This window comes from Excalfactoria chinensis, chromosome 2, assembly GCF_039878825.1.
Source record: "Excalfactoria chinensis isolate bCotChi1 chromosome 2, bCotChi1.hap2, whole genome shotgun sequence".
Taxonomy (NCBI): Eukaryota; Metazoa; Chordata; class Aves; order Galliformes; family Phasianidae; genus Excalfactoria; species Excalfactoria chinensis.
The window spans coordinates 140,017,277-140,032,588 of record NC_092826.1 but is presented as its reverse complement, the minus strand read 5'-3'; the positions used below and the strand labels follow the sequence as shown (position 1 = coordinate 140,032,588).

General features: G+C 42.6%; 1 protein-coding gene across 1 annotated transcript in view; it reads left to right on the top strand.

Annotated features, from left to right (window-relative positions):
* Positions 1–15,312, top strand: part of VIPR1 (vasoactive intestinal peptide receptor 1) — a 102,673-nt gene that overhangs the window by 35,935 nt on the left and 51,426 nt on the right. The window contains exon 2 of the mRNA XM_072329814.1: positions 1,262–1,358. Coding sequence (XP_072185915.1) covers positions 1,262–1,358 — 97 coding nt within the window. The remainder of the gene's footprint in view (positions 1–1,261; positions 1,359–15,312) is intronic.

The window sequence follows — 15,312 nt, the reverse complement described above, 5'->3', positions numbered from 1 at the left end:
GTTGGCCCATGACATCAAAGGTAGATGTTGGTGGGATGGCAGTAGGAGTCAAATCTTCCCACCAATATTCCACTGTATTTTCTTTCTGTATGACAGATGACAGCAGAATGGTGTCTGATATGGAAGTGTGTATGGAGCAAAGGGGTGTCACTGAATTCCTCCATGAACTAAAAGTGCCACCCACTGATGTTCACTGATGCCTGATGAAGGTTTATGGGAGACCACCCCTTTGCAGTTGGGTTTCTAAGTTCTCCCAACTCATCTCTTTGAAAGAGGTTGGGTTCTGTGTTTGATCTTGTGCAGCTTCTGCCACAATGGGAAGCTTATGAAGATATGGGCAATGAAATCATACAATAATGAAGGTTGGAAAAGCCCTCTGAGATCCCCAAGTCCAACCCCAGCCCATCACCACCTTGCCCACTGACCATGTCCCTCAGTGGCATGTCTACCCTCTTCCTGAGGTTGTGACTCCACCTCTGCCCTGGGCAGCCTGTGCCAGATAGGACATTCCCTCCAGATGGGAGCAGGTTGGTGACATTAACATGACTGTGCTGGGTGACATTAACATGACCCCATCTGGCTCATGGCTCCTTTTTTGGATGCCAGTTGTTATGATGTATACTTTATGACTGAGAATGCATGATGTAATGAGTCCACAATTAATTACCTGCATATTTTAGACACTGATGTATTAAAAAAATTAAAGCTAAATATGATTAGATCCAAGTGGAGAGAAAACACTTAGGGGGGAAAAAGCCTTCTTATTGGGAATGTCCTGCTTTTTTAGCTCCTTGATCTCCTAATCTGCATCTGAGTTTTTGTTGTTATTTGATTTGGGTTTTGTTTTGCTTTGAATTACAACGAGCCAGGAGGCAGTCCATGTGAGAAGGGAGGGAATAAACTATGTAAGCCCAGATCCCACTGCTCTTGGCATGAATTTTAAAGCTGCCATCTTCCTGCCCTAGATAACTGTCAGTGTTAGGATAGTCAGGCAGGGTTCCCAAAGGATAAAGAAGCAGAATTGCTCCCGATCATCAGCAAAAAAAGTCTTTTTGTTTGTTCAATGTTTTTGTTTTTTTTTTTTTTCATTAGGTTCTGGATTATTCTCCCCTCGTTCAATCAAATGTACACTGAGGCTGAATGCATATCTCCATGGTGCAGTGACCCAGCAGAGCTTAGCTAGCTGTGCATCCCCAGGAACGCATCCCTGAGTACAGATGGGTTTTGCTCACTCTTTCCTTTCCTCTTGCCATTTTTGCAGGCATCCAGCACGCGCCCAGAGTGCAGCATCATGCTGGAGATTGAAGAGGAACGCAGCCAGTGCCTGGCAGAGATCGCTGAGGATAATCAGACCTCAGGTATGGGATCAACTTCTTCTATCTCTGACCCTCAGTCTCACATCCCTGGCCTCACATCTGCCTCATCTGTGCCATTTCTCACCCCTCTTGCAGCAGCAAGACACTGGCTGGGTTTGCTTTGGCTGATGTTGAGCTTTTATGTTAAGTCAGAGAGACACTGATCCTTCCAAAGCACAGTTCCATCAGCCAAATGTTTGAATAGCTTGATGATGATCACCCACAGGGGGGTGAACCTCAGCCATCTCAGGATGTTTAATCACAGGCAGTCATGCCTCTTTCTGAACTGGAAGTGTCTTAACCAACTCTCGTACCTTTACTCAACTCCCTCCTTCAGTGATCAGGAGAAGAAGGTCAAGTTGACAGTGCCAGCTTTGCTTCCATTCTCCCAAGGTTTCTCCATCCCATCAGCTGTGGAGCTGTTCCTCCTTTGAGGAGAAGGCACGACACAGCATGCACCGGGCAGGTGGTGTTTCAGAAGAAGAGAGATGCTGCAGTACATGACTGTGAGGATGGGGGATGTTGAATGCATCTGTGCTGTTGAAGTTCCTTGGTTGGAAGAATAGGGAACTTGGGGTATTTTGGCATGGGCACTCGTGCTCAACCCTTAATTGCAGAGATCTGTGTGTCAGAGAAGTAAAGGTTTTGTTCTGGTCCTGTCCTGCTGTATCTCACAGCAGTTAAGTGAAAGCCCCAGGAATGAGATATTGGGGTGGACCTGTCCCCTCCAAGTGCCTTTCTCAAGGCAGGGTCAGAATTTGTGAGTAAAGGAGGTGCAGGGACCAGTGAGAGATTGGTGGCTTCCAAAAAGAAAAGATCACATCAGTTGGGGTAGAGGTAGGAGGATGCATATCCTGCTCTGCGTTTGCATCCCACCTCCTGAAAGAGGATAAAGTGAAGGATGTCTTCTCATTCTCTTTCACTTGGCACTGCTCAAAATAGGCTACAGACAAAGGGCTGTTTTGCATGATGCTTATTAATGATAGAACAGTATCCTTGGGCCAAGCTGGTCCCGAAGGGAGCTTTACTGAGTACAAGGAAGACTTTTGGCCTCTGCTTTTATCTATTAAGATTTGTTTTCCTTTGATTTCAAGCATCCCTGTGCCATTAAATAGAGCTATTTGAAGAAACGTTCTTCTGGAATACAGTAGAGAAGGGAGAAGTCAGGGTACTTAAATACATCCTCTGAAAGCCAACTAAATGCTTCATTTCACTTCCATGCGTACTTGGAGAAATTCAATTAAATTCAGCACATTCAAAATAGAAGAATAAATATTCAGTTGCTAATCTTTTTTCTCCGCTTTTCAAAATGTTTTTCCTCATTAAAAATTTTAGTCCAAAACTTGTTTTGTTTTCCTTTTCTTTCCACTGAATTAAATGAACATGTTTTTGCTGATTATGATGTGAGAACATGCTCAGCCTTACTGCATGCCATCCTCGCCTAAAGCATACGCAAGTGTCTAAATGCCTTCTGAAGTTTGTCTTTCATTAGGGAGTGCTGAAATATTGGGTTGTAGGAATTCTGCATTTCCACTCACTGCTACCATAGTAAAAAAGATACGATCTCTGTAAGATGTCATCCTCCACGGAGATAGTGATTACTACTCCTGAGTCAATCTGCATATATCAGTTTGTTGAGATGGTCACTGATGATGTCAATGTGGAGCACGTGTGTGCATGAGTACCTACAGCCAAATTTTACAACGCAACCTACATCAGTAGGTATTTAAGACCTCAGTAAATGTCGTCCAGCAAAGAACTCACCTTGCAATCAATGGAAAGAAGCCACAACTTCTGATGTGTGATTGCACTGGCACTTGAGTGGGTGACTGATAGATAAGTGCATCAACTTTTGGAGATGTCTGGTTTGGAAGTGACGTGGACCGGCAGCTTCTAAATGTCTAAACAGCATGTGTTTTCCTGTTGGAGTGTCCAACGCTTGATGTGTGAGCTCAAGTAGGTAGAAAAAGCTCTTTTTCTGTAGTAGTGCTCTATAAGTCAGTAAATGTAGCTGAGCACAGCTGCAAAATACAGCTCTGAACTTTGGAGAGGTGGAGGAGAGGGCAGTTCTGTTGGCAGAGATGACATGGAAGTGATGACAGGAGATCACACGGAGCTGAAGATTATTTCCAGCAATGCTAAGACTGAACGATTTAAAAATAAATGTTGCATAAAACCTCCTAGCTAAATTCCCTAGAAAAGCATTAGCTTTAACGTGGCTCAGTCTCACAAAGGAGGAGAATGGAAAGCAACTGGGGCTCTCTGCCAGTTGTAACGTAGTACTGTGATTTATGTTCAGGTAGGTGTATTGCCTTCTGTGCATCCAACATCCTGTTAGCAAGAAGAAAATCACTTGAGATTTAACAACCAATTTATTATCCTTTCTAATTGAATGAGTGGGATTAAGGAAACGCGCAGTTCCAATGCAGTCTAGAAATAAAGCTTTGTTTAGAAGCCATTATCAGTTGTATCGATCGGAGGGGCTTAATCACAGCCGTAATTTGTTGTGTCAAATAGATTAGTCATTTGTAAAGAACACCTGATGGTAATACTGAGATTATTCACTAGCTCAGGGTAAGCAGGTAGATTTCCACTGATAAACAATAACATCTGTCTTAACACTGTTTTGTGTTTGAGCAGCCATTAATTATAGTGGGTGTATGTGCGTGAGTTAAATCAGTGCTTTCTTTTCAAATTAAATGTCTGTTTTCAGTGCAGGTAGTGGGTGCCAATTGCTGTTCCTATAATCAGTCCTGGACCACAGATAGCCACCACTGGCAGGACTGGAGTCTCTCTGTTCCCTATTAGGTGTGTGATCTGGTATCTGCCAAGTTGCCCACTTTTGAGGTGACTGTGTCTGATAAGATGCTGTTGTCTTTTTGAGTGCAGAAGGTGCAACTGGGATGCAACAGCAGTGAAGATTGGTTTAAGCTGGCAGCACGTGCAAAGAATGAAATGGCTGTGAGATTGATGTTTGGGTTTTAAGGAAGTTGCTAACCATCAGAGGGCTCAGAGCTGCAGGAAGGAGCGCTTTATTGGCTCTGTGATGGAGCATGCCCAGTTTATGAAAGGGTGTGTAAGATGCAGATGTGCTTTGCAGTATGGGATTGAGTTTCATGAGCAGGACTGCGCTGGCAGCCCTCTGCCCTGTTATCCTTTCACCTCAATGATCAGATAACGTGATCTTGTACCTCTTGTAAAGTGGTGATTGTGATGCAGTACAGAGGTGGATTCTTTATCATTGAAATTAAGACCAGGTAGACAGAGATCTGTTGGCTTCACGTGGGCAAATAGCCACTGGTTGGCAATTACTTTTTCTGAGAGATCTCTGATTTTAGGTTGTTCTGAGGTATCAAAGCTGAATGCAGGTATCTCTTTTAGGATGCAGTGAATTGTGCTCAGATGATTGCTGTATTGTGGAGGTTTAGCTCAGCTGTGCTGGAAATAACCCCAGGTGGGTCCCATCCTGTTGTTCAATGTCTTGGAAGGGTTTGGGGTTAAGTGAGATGAAGTCAAACTTCCATCATTAGGAGAGATGAATCTGTGTGTTCACATACAAAATTGCATTTGGAGGAATGAAACCTTCACTAAGGCATTTGTTATGTGAACTTTCCAGCCTCTTTTATTCCCCGAAGAGGGTTCACAGTATAATTTGTAGCACTACTAAGAAAAAGTTTTCTGTAGGACTTATTACTGTACAAATGGCAGGACTCTTCCCTGGCCAGTGTAGGAGGTGATGCACAGAATGCATCATCTCATTCTCAGTGCAGAGCATGTTCCTAAGTGACCTAAAAACCAACAATGTTCCCTTTACTTTTCCTACACTGTGATATAGAGGACCTTTGCTGGGTCTGATGTGATGGAAAATGGGCATTGGTTGTTCCTTCCCTTATCACTAAGCCAAGAGAAGGTACTGCTGAGCTGCATCTCAGATGTGCCTGGGTGTTGATCTGGTGATGCTTTTTAGTTTTGTCAAATGTGAAATGGCTGGCTTTCTTTGCAGGCCACATGCTGATCTCATGGCAGGCATGGCCGGGTTGCAGTAGTTCAGGTACTGGGAATGACACAGATTGTAGCTGCGTGTAGATGTCACTCATGTGTGACTCATTTGTGTGAGTAATAGAATGGCTTGGGTTGGAAGAGACCTCAAGGATCGTCTAGTTCCAACCCCACTGCCAAAGAGAGTTGGGTTTCTTTTTACTACAGATTCTTTACTTTCCCATCCCAAATGTGTTCTAATCTCTATCCATGCTGGTCTCATAGTTGTTCTCCCTGCAAACTTTGCCTCATTTGACATCCATAGACTATTGCGACTCCAGCATCATGATTTAGGGGGCATGCTGGGAATGGGTTGACATTTGGACTACATGATCTTAGTGGTCTTTACAACCATTATGATTCCATACCAGCACTATTGCTGAAGTGGAGGTGGTTACTTGGTTTTCTTGGCTTCAGTTTTCCTCCTTTAAACTAAAAGTAATGCTATTTTTGTAGCTAGAAGGGGTAAGTTAAGGACAAGTACATTGAAATGTGTCCAGTTGCAGTTTTTTTTTATGGTTTAGACTTCTAACAGAATTGTGCATAGATAGAATACGAAAGGCAGTTTTTTGGCATCACCTACAGTTTAAATTCACAGGAAAATATTATGTATCTGAGGAGAAGTAACAGTTCGAAACAGAAATCCCATGGAGTTCAGGTTAGATAAGCCAGGTTTTCTGTCTTCTCCCAGTGAGTCTATATGTAGTATCATGCATCACTATGAATTGGCTGTGGGTGCAGGTTTTGTGGGTGATATTTTCCTACAAGCTGCCAAGGGAATTCCTTGGGGAACCTCATATTATATCCAACATGCACAAAACCACATTCCCCTGTACACCAGTGCCAAGCAATGCAATGCAGGAATGGACAAGTGGAGGCAACAGCTCAAGCCTTGACAGTGTATTCAATATTGGTGGGAGCCCAGGTGTTCATCAGCCAGTTCCTGGGGGAGTCCTGCCTGGGCAGCTACAGGATCTGTTCATTGAATCATTAAGGTTGGAAAAGACCTCTAGGATCATCTAGACTAACCATCAAGACCAAGTCAGGCCCAGGATTTGAGTGCCTTCAATAAAGCTTCCCCAGTGGATGAGCATGATGAGAAGTTTAGGGAGTTGCTCTGCGGACAGGGGTTACCACATATAGCCAATAGCTGCTGCAGTAGGATGATATGCAGTACCTGTTTGCCCTGTTGTCTTTCCTCTTCTCTTTGCTCTCCAGCTTATGGGGCTGCTCCTCTAGTACCATCTCTTCCACCTTACAATATAAATCAATAAGGTAATCCTATAGCCTGGTGTTCTCTGAGGCAGTTGGAGTTGATAACAGAGTTCCTCAGACCTATATGTTACTTTGAAAATGCATATAAGCATATTTCAGATGCAAGGAATGCAATCCCAGCCCGACTGAAAACTAAGCTTTTTCTCCAGATTCTTTTTCAACCAAGGCAATGCAGTAACTGCTCATTCAGATGATAATACAGATAGCAGCAGTAGATCTAGGAGGAGAAGGTAGCTGGAGGCAGTTCTGCTTTCCAGGCCCACAGATGGTGGCAAATCTCTCTCCATGTGAAGTGTGTTAGAGCCCCTAAGGCTTGCTGCAAGGCGGGTTTCATTGCTGCATGGCTTCTTGATGACTTCCACATGCTTTTTTATTTATTCCTGATCACTGATTATTGCTTTTTCATTGTTGTTTGCCTTTGTTTTGTTTTGTTTTGTTTTGTTTTATAAGAAAACTCCCCTCACCGTGGCTGCAGTTTAAAGATAGTTCAGCTTAATCAGAAGCATCCAAATAAAATAAAATAAATCCCACTTTATTTATTCTTCTTTTTGGCCTTGTCAACAAGAGCAATCACGTCTAGGTGAGCTGACTGTGCTCATTATCTCCTTATTTTATTATTGCTAATTGATTCTCTCTGCAATCAGAAATTCTTTCAGAAATGACAGAGTCAATTAGAGATGACAGTTGAATGAAGTACTGTGTGACTCATTTTTGGATGGGGTGAGCAGCTCTGGAGACCGTGCTTTTACAGAGGAAAATGTGATGTCCCATGGTTAATGGCCTTTATGGAGAACAGTGACAGCATTAGGTAGATCTCAGGCATGGGAAGTCTAGCCCAGATTAGTAGATTAATTGCCTGCAAGTTTAGGTATAAGAGAAAATGCTTGAGAACATAGAGTTGACATTTAAACCACAGAATACTGCTAGGGAGATGGGAGGGGATTCTCTGTGTTCTTATATTCCTTGGCTTGGTAACAAATTAAAGAGGCTGGCAATAACCTCTGGAGATCACCTAGTTCGAACCTCAGCCTAAAGCAGTAATTCAGCACAAGATGCTCAGAGCCATGTCCAGTTGGGGTTTGAATATCTCCAGGGATGGAGGCAACCCGTCTGGACAACCTGCTGCAGTGTTTCTGCTTGTTAACTGCAAATACAAACAGAAATAATAATAAAAAACAGAACAACTTAGGTTTAGATGGATTTCCTTGTGTTTTAGTTTGAACTTAGTCTGTTGGGTATTGGGCACCACTGAGAAAATGCTGGCTCTGTTTCTTCCCCCCAAATCCCAGCAGCTCCAGGCACTTCATCTTTGTGGCCCTTTGTTGGATACTTCCCAGTATGTTCACATCTCTGTTGTACTGCGGAGACCCAGAACTGGACACAGCCACTCGGGTGCCGAGCAGAGGGGAAGAATCATCTCCCTTGATCTGCTGATACTTTTCCCAGTGCAACCCAGGACACCTTTAGCCTTACGAGTGCTAAAGTCACATTGCTGGCTCACGTTCACCTGCAACCTCAGGTCCTTCTCTGCAAAGCCTGTAATGTGCATGGCTTTACTGCTCCCCAGGTACAGGATTTTGCATTCCCCTTGTTGAACTTCACTTTGTAGATGGTTTCATCCAGAAAGGAAGACCTTCTGCTCTGTTTGGATTCTGACTTCCTGCAGAAGTTAAATGGCATTGAAACAAGCTCAGCCCTTCACAACTAGAGGCTGTCAGCATCGTACAGATCAACATTGTGTCTGTTTGCTCAGTACTGAGGAGACAGCTGAGGTAATTTTCTAAGTGTCATTGAGAATTGCCAGTAGCCGTTGAGGAGCTGCTGCAGTTGAGCCGCTTCTGTTACCCTGAGTACTTCAGCACTGCATTTAGTATTTGCAATCTAAACTTGTCTGTCATTCTAGCAGGATTTAAAACCCAATCAAAACGGCAAAAAGTGGAAAATACAAATGAAAATAATCCCCATCACCCTCCCTGCTCTTCACTTATTAAGTTCTATATGCCTCAACTTGTTGTGAGCAACAGAGCTGACTCCTGTAATGTCATCACCAACATTGTCACGTACAAGTAAATCCAGATGGAGAATAGCCCATGTTGTTTATCCTCCATACAATGTCTTCCCCATCCCACAGTTCTGCAGTGGAGGTTGGCTTAAAAAGCCTGATTTGGAACTTGGGGTTCTTTGACAGTCTCCCTTGAAGACGTCAAGGCGTGTTTGACGAGAGAAGAAGCAGTGAACATATGGAAATTAAAAGTCAAGCTGGAAAAACATTAATGAAGTTTAAATGAGGAGTCTGTTTATTCATCACCATCTGTTTATAATGCAGTAAGATAAGAAATAATTAATAGTTCCTTGCTAGCAAAAGATCAAGTGAATTCTCACCTTCCCAGTTGCATAAGACCTCCTGGGACAGATGATATGTAGGTTGGATTTGTATGGCAGCCCAGTTGTCAGAAGGTCTCCAGGTGCTCTATCACTGGAGGAGTCTCAGTTTAAAACCATTCTCCCTTGTCCTGTTACTATCCACCCAAATAAGCAGTCACTATAGGTGCTTTTGAGTAATCAGTAGGGCCACTAGTTACTGTTTCAGAAGCCAGTAGTGTTCTTACAGTTGCTGTGTCTTATCTAATAGTCCCTCCAACATTCTCACATATCCTAGGGCATCGGGAATGGCATTAAGAGTCTTTTTTTCCAAGAAGCTAAATCAAAACTTGAGGATCTAGTTAATATATTCAGTGAACGCTGGAAGGTATATCAATTCAGTCTAAAATAGTCATAGAACTGTAGAGTCATTTGAGTTAGAAGGGACCATTAAAGACCATCTGGTCCAACTCCCCCTCAGTGAATAAGGACATGTGCAGCTTCATCAGGTGCTCAGAGCCCCATCCAGCATGACCTTGAATGTCTCTAGGGACAGGGCATCCACTCTGGGCAATCTGTGCCAGTGTTTCACTACCCTTATTGCAAAAAACGTTTCTCTTCTATTCAGTCTCAATCACCCCTCTTTTAGTCTGAAACCATTTCTTCGGGTGTTGTCACAACAGACTCTGCTAAAGAGTCTGCCTCCTTTCTTAAAGCCCCTCTTTGAATACTGAATAATCTCTTGAATTGGTTCTTAACGATCGCTTTAATGACAAAAGGACCTACAAAATATCTTTCTCTGTTCTTTCCTTATCTTTTTCCCTTACCTTCTGAGTTACTATACTCTCTTCAGGACGGTTGGACTAGGTGATCTTGTAGGTCCTTGCCAACCTTGTGATTCTGTGATTCTAACTCTGGTCCAGGCAATACAGAGGGTTTCTTGATTTCAGTCTTGCTATGACCACTGATGGTCCAAGCTTCTGGATAGAAAATTGGTCCTCACTGTTCCTGAACAATGTTCAGAAATAAATGCATTCTCCCACTGAAGGGGTTCTCCCTACAATTCTAATCACCCTGCCCTGTAGAGCTAAGAGCCTTTTGCCTCAACCTCATCTTTCTACAAACACAGCCATGAGATAAGATGTTACCACATCTGTTTTCTGCCTTAATATGTTGTAGGGGTGGAGGGTTTGCTTTTGTTTTGCCTGTTGCTGACATGTCCTGGCTTCAAGCTTTTGAACAAACAGCAGTGTTTATTTGACTCGGGAACAGCTGTCCTATAGCTTTTGGGAATTAACAGCCATTTATTGGATGTAAGTCTTGTACTGGAAAAGGCATTTTATTTTGGAGAATATGTCACATTTGGAAATGTCATCAGGCTTGTTGGTTATTTTTATTTTTGTATGCTATAAAATAGAAATGCACACAACATTAGGATACAGAAATAAATGCCATTGCCGTAGACCCATGGAAAGCAAATCCAAAATGTTCTCAGAGCTCTGGGTAATTGCTCAGACAGAATCTATTTGTGGAGGGCTTTTAATTATTTTATTTTATTTTATTTTATTTTATTTTATTTTATTTTATTTTATTTTATTTTATTTTATTTTATTTTATTTTATTTTATTTTATTTTATTTTATTTGACAGCACTTTGTCTACTACACATCCCATCAGGTTTCTGGTTAAGAAATCTCTCCTTCCTGATGTTTTTATTTTTATTATTTTCTTTCTGATTGTGCCAAAGCATTTTCATGATGGTATCCATCCATCTCACATACAAGTACATCAGGAAAGTGTTGCATATGGAATAAGTTATGTGGAGCTTCTGTTACCGTTTGTGTCTAAGATTCAACATCTGCTGCAGACAGTGGGGATTTTACTGTACGCTGGTCTTGCTGTAACCTAGATGTTGTCTTTACTTCCTGGTAGCCAGAACATTTAACATAGGAAAGTGAAGTTATGGAGAAAAGGAGAAGCTGAGGTCTGTGGTGCCACGCTGGGTATAAGTAGAGCTTCCATTCAGAGAGCCTTTTAAATTACTCACAGAGTTTTCTTTTTTATGGCCTTCCAACTGTCAGTGTTGTGGGCAAGAAGCACACTTCCAACATAAACTCCAGCCCATTCAATGGGAAGGAGCTGAATAATGAAGGTTTTAAATGATGAAACACTCTCCAGCTTTGCCTGCTGACTGCAGTATTTTCCTAGTAGTAGATCAGGGAATCTATGGCTTATGATTTGTTGAAGAAAGTTCCCCTTTATGCTTCCTTTTTCTGTGGGTTGTCATATTTAGCAGTATTTAACTGTATGTTCAGTATTTAACAGTATTTACTTCAAGAGCAAGACTTGGCTGAAAATCTTCTCCATTGCAAAGCACATCCTTTGGTCTTGAAGGAAGAGAATAAATCTATAAAACATCAACAGGATATTATATTTAAAATTCCACTTAGTCACGCTTTTAGTTGTGCTTGCTTGCTTTTCTTCATTGACAAAGTCAAGCAGAGCTGGTCATCGAGAGGACTAGCACTTAACTTGAATGACTAAGTCATGGAATCATCATAGAATTGTTTGAGTTGGAAGGGACCCTAAAAGTTCATCTAGTCCAGATCACTTGCAATGAACAGGGACATCCACAGCTCCATCAGGTGCACAGAGACCCATTCAGCCCAACCTTGAGTGTCTCCAATGGTGGGGCACCATCACCTCTCTGGGCAAACTGTGCCAGTGCTTCACCACCCTTATAATAGTCACCTTTACTATGAATTGGTGTCTGGAGACACCAACAAGGAAAAAATCATATAGAAAGCAGAGGGATGTCAATTCACAGGGATTAAATGTGGCTTAATTTCTGCAAGCGCAAAGGGATTGGGGCAAGGAATGAGGAAATGCTGGAATAATTTTTTGAACATCCTCTATGTCCAAGCACTAAAGAACTATTTCTTATTTGGAAGCTGAAGAGGAGTGAAGTTGCATTTTAGGCTTTATAAATCCTTGTTTTGTGTCTTGGCATCTTTTGTTTCAGTTCACACGTTCTGCTATTAGGCAGAAGGACTCAGCGTACAAATATGATTAATGAAAGGAGTGACGTGGAGAGATGGAGTCAAGTGTTTGTTTAGATTGTTGGTTAAAGAAAGGCTGATTGGATATTTTCTTGTTTTCTAGTGGATGTTGTTGATGGAAAAGCTCTGGATTTTCGTGCTTAAAAATAATCCTTCAGAAGTGCTCTGTAGTTATTTCTTTCATGCTGCTAAGAATGACTCAGTCTGGGGGCTTAAGGTGAGGTTTCCTTCGCATGTCTTTGAGTTAAATTTCTGCAAACATGTAGGAGTAAAGACACCTTTTAACATTTCCTGTTGAGTTCCTGGACAGTTTCTATTGAAAGCCACGACAGAAGTGCAAATCAATTCTTAAAGCAAGTAACAGTGTTCTCACTGTCTCCAACTTGTACACCAAGTAGGGAAAATCAAATTGATCTTTCTCTTTCCACATGCATGGAATCAAAGTCCAAGATAAAATTTTTCACTTAATTCTTAGTCTGAGGATCCTTTTTGTCTTCTGCAGTTGAGCAAATCAGTTTCCTGCTGGACTGGGAGTACAGATCCCTTGCTGAGAGAAGGGTGAAGGAGCATGAGTGTGCTACAGAGAGCAAAGCAGTGGTGGGAAGGAAATGCTACAGTGCTGGGGTTTTGCATGTTCTGTCAAGTCTATGGTTTTCCTTCAGCTTTGTGGTTTCTCTGTCACATCCTGCCCACAGCTCTGGAGTGGCAGCGGGCAGCAAGCAAAAAATATATATATATCCAAATTGAATGCAAAGCCATGGAAAGCTGGAAGGGAAATTCTAATGGGACGGGTTTGCAGAACAGACTGTTAGTGTTGATAAAAATAAAAGCACAATGAGGTGGAAGTGAAAGAGGAGAGATGCCCAAATGACGCACTGATAACATGTATGTAAGATGCAAGAGGTTGAATTTTGCAGGGAGATGTGGGAGGGATCACAGTGAAACTTAGAAGCCAGGCTAGCCCAGGTCAAAACCAACCTACTGTAGAAAAATAAGGTACAACTATTCTGCAATTCCAAGGAAGAGTAAAATGAAGTAGAGCTAGAAATCCGTCTACAAGAAGGGTCATAACAAGGATCTGGGAAGCTGCAGGCCTGCCAACCTGACTTTGGTGCCAAACAGATCATCTTCAGGGAGATTACACAGCAACTGGTCTGGAGTGGTGTTTTGCAGGGGTTGGTACTGGGCCTGTCCTGTTCAGTACCATTATTGATGACTTTGACAAGGGAATTGAGAGCATCCTCAGTAAGTTTGCAGATGACACCAAATTGGAATGAAGTTTAATCTGCCTGAGGGTAGGAAGGCCCTACAGAGGGATCTGGACAGGCTGATTACTGGGCAGAGGCCAATGGGATGAAGTTCAACAAGACCAAGGTTCAGGTCCTGCACTTTGGCCACAACAACCCCAGGCAGCACTGCGGGCATGGGGCAGAGTGGCTGGAAAACTGTGGAAGAAATAGAGCTGGGGATGTTGACTGATGCTTGTCTGAATGTGAGTCAGCAGTGTGTCCAGGTAGCCAAGAAAGCCATTGGCATCCAGGCTTGTATAGCTGCCAGGAAGAGAAGGATCAACCCTCTGTACCCTGCTCTCAAGGCTGCACCTTGAGTTCTGCATGCAGTGTTGGGCTTCTCACTATAAGACCAATTAGGGCAACTTCTTCTCTGAAAAAGTGGTCAAGCACTGGAACAGGCTGCCCAGTTGCGTCATTGTCTGTGGAGGTGTTCAAGAAACATTTAGGTGCTGTACTAAGGGATGTCTTTTAGTGTGGAAATACTGGTGGTGGGTGAATGATTGGATTGGATGACATTGGAGGTCTTTTCCAACCTTGGTCATTCTGTGGTTCTAAACAAAAATGGTACAGTGGAGACGTGATAGGAAACTACTTCCATGCAAGAAGTAATTAAATAGGCCAGGACACTTCAGCTTGAAAAGGAGATGCTTGAGGAGGAATATAAAAGAGGATTTTATGGTTTTCCTCCCGAGGGAAAGGGAGATTGTGACTAGGTTAGAAGTATTTCTGTATTCATAAAGGAACTAGGCAACTCCTTATGAAACAAGCAATGAGCAGGTTCAAAGCAAATTCAGAAAAGGATATTCTTTCAGCAGACACTTCAGCTGTGCAGTTCCTTAGCGCAGGAGGTTGGGAACGTGAAAAATTTCCATAAGCTTAAAAGCAAAAATCAAATTGCAATTAAATTAAAAGATTTATGGAATAAAAAGAATCTTACTAGATTCTTATTATTGTTACGTGCCACTTCTAAATTGTAAATTGAAAGTCATCCCTGATTCAGTCATGCAGAAAGAGTTTCCACTCAAAGCACACAAGGTTACCATTGTGATGGGACTGGGTGATACCTTGGCTTAGCTTAACCTTTGGCTTGCTGTGATCTGCATGTAGGTAGTGAGAGGAAAAAGAGCTGCCCGAGATCTACCAGGCAACAAATGGCAGTCTTGTCATCTGAATACGGATTTGGAGAGCAAAACTCTGGAGGACTTTTGGGAAGAAGAGGCCACAAGTGATTGCATTTGTTAGGAGGTGTTCAGTGTGAATGACAGATGCACTGAAAGGCTTTTTCTCATACTTGTGAGTTCACCTGAGTGAAGACTATGCCTTGAAAGCAGCCTACTGCCATTAATTTCTTTCCTCAGCCAAACCCAGTTATTTCTCAGAGCCAAGACAGAGCTATGGAGATTCGCCTTTATTCACAAGGGGAAGTTATACTCTGCTGCTTCCCAGATAAGCCTTGATGGTATAATTTCTGTAAGCGTAGATATAGCTCAAATAAATGTTCTCTGAGCTCTAATCTGCCAGATCTGCAAACTGCCAGATAACTGTGCCTCATATGAGTTGTCATGTTTTGTGTTTATTAACCTTTTAAAGGGAGAGAAAATGAGGGCCTGAGCATTGAATCACTTTTAGCAGTGACAGTGGGAAAGGTTATTAACTCCTGTAGATGTGCCGGGCTATACCTATCCTATATATACCTGTCCTACACCACTGCAGCATGGACTCTGTCAGCATCTCTGGCCACTGTTGTGGAGTCAGGCCTGGCCTGCCAAGAGCAAGAAGAACTATATGGTGGACACCACCCCAACATCAGCTTCTATTATATAGGAGGACTCCCCAGAGCCCAGAGGGCTGTGGTTGGTACAGCCAAGGCACTTGGCTTGCAAAGAGGGGAGTTTGAAGTGTTGGATGTGAAAATCCAAGCTCCAACACATTG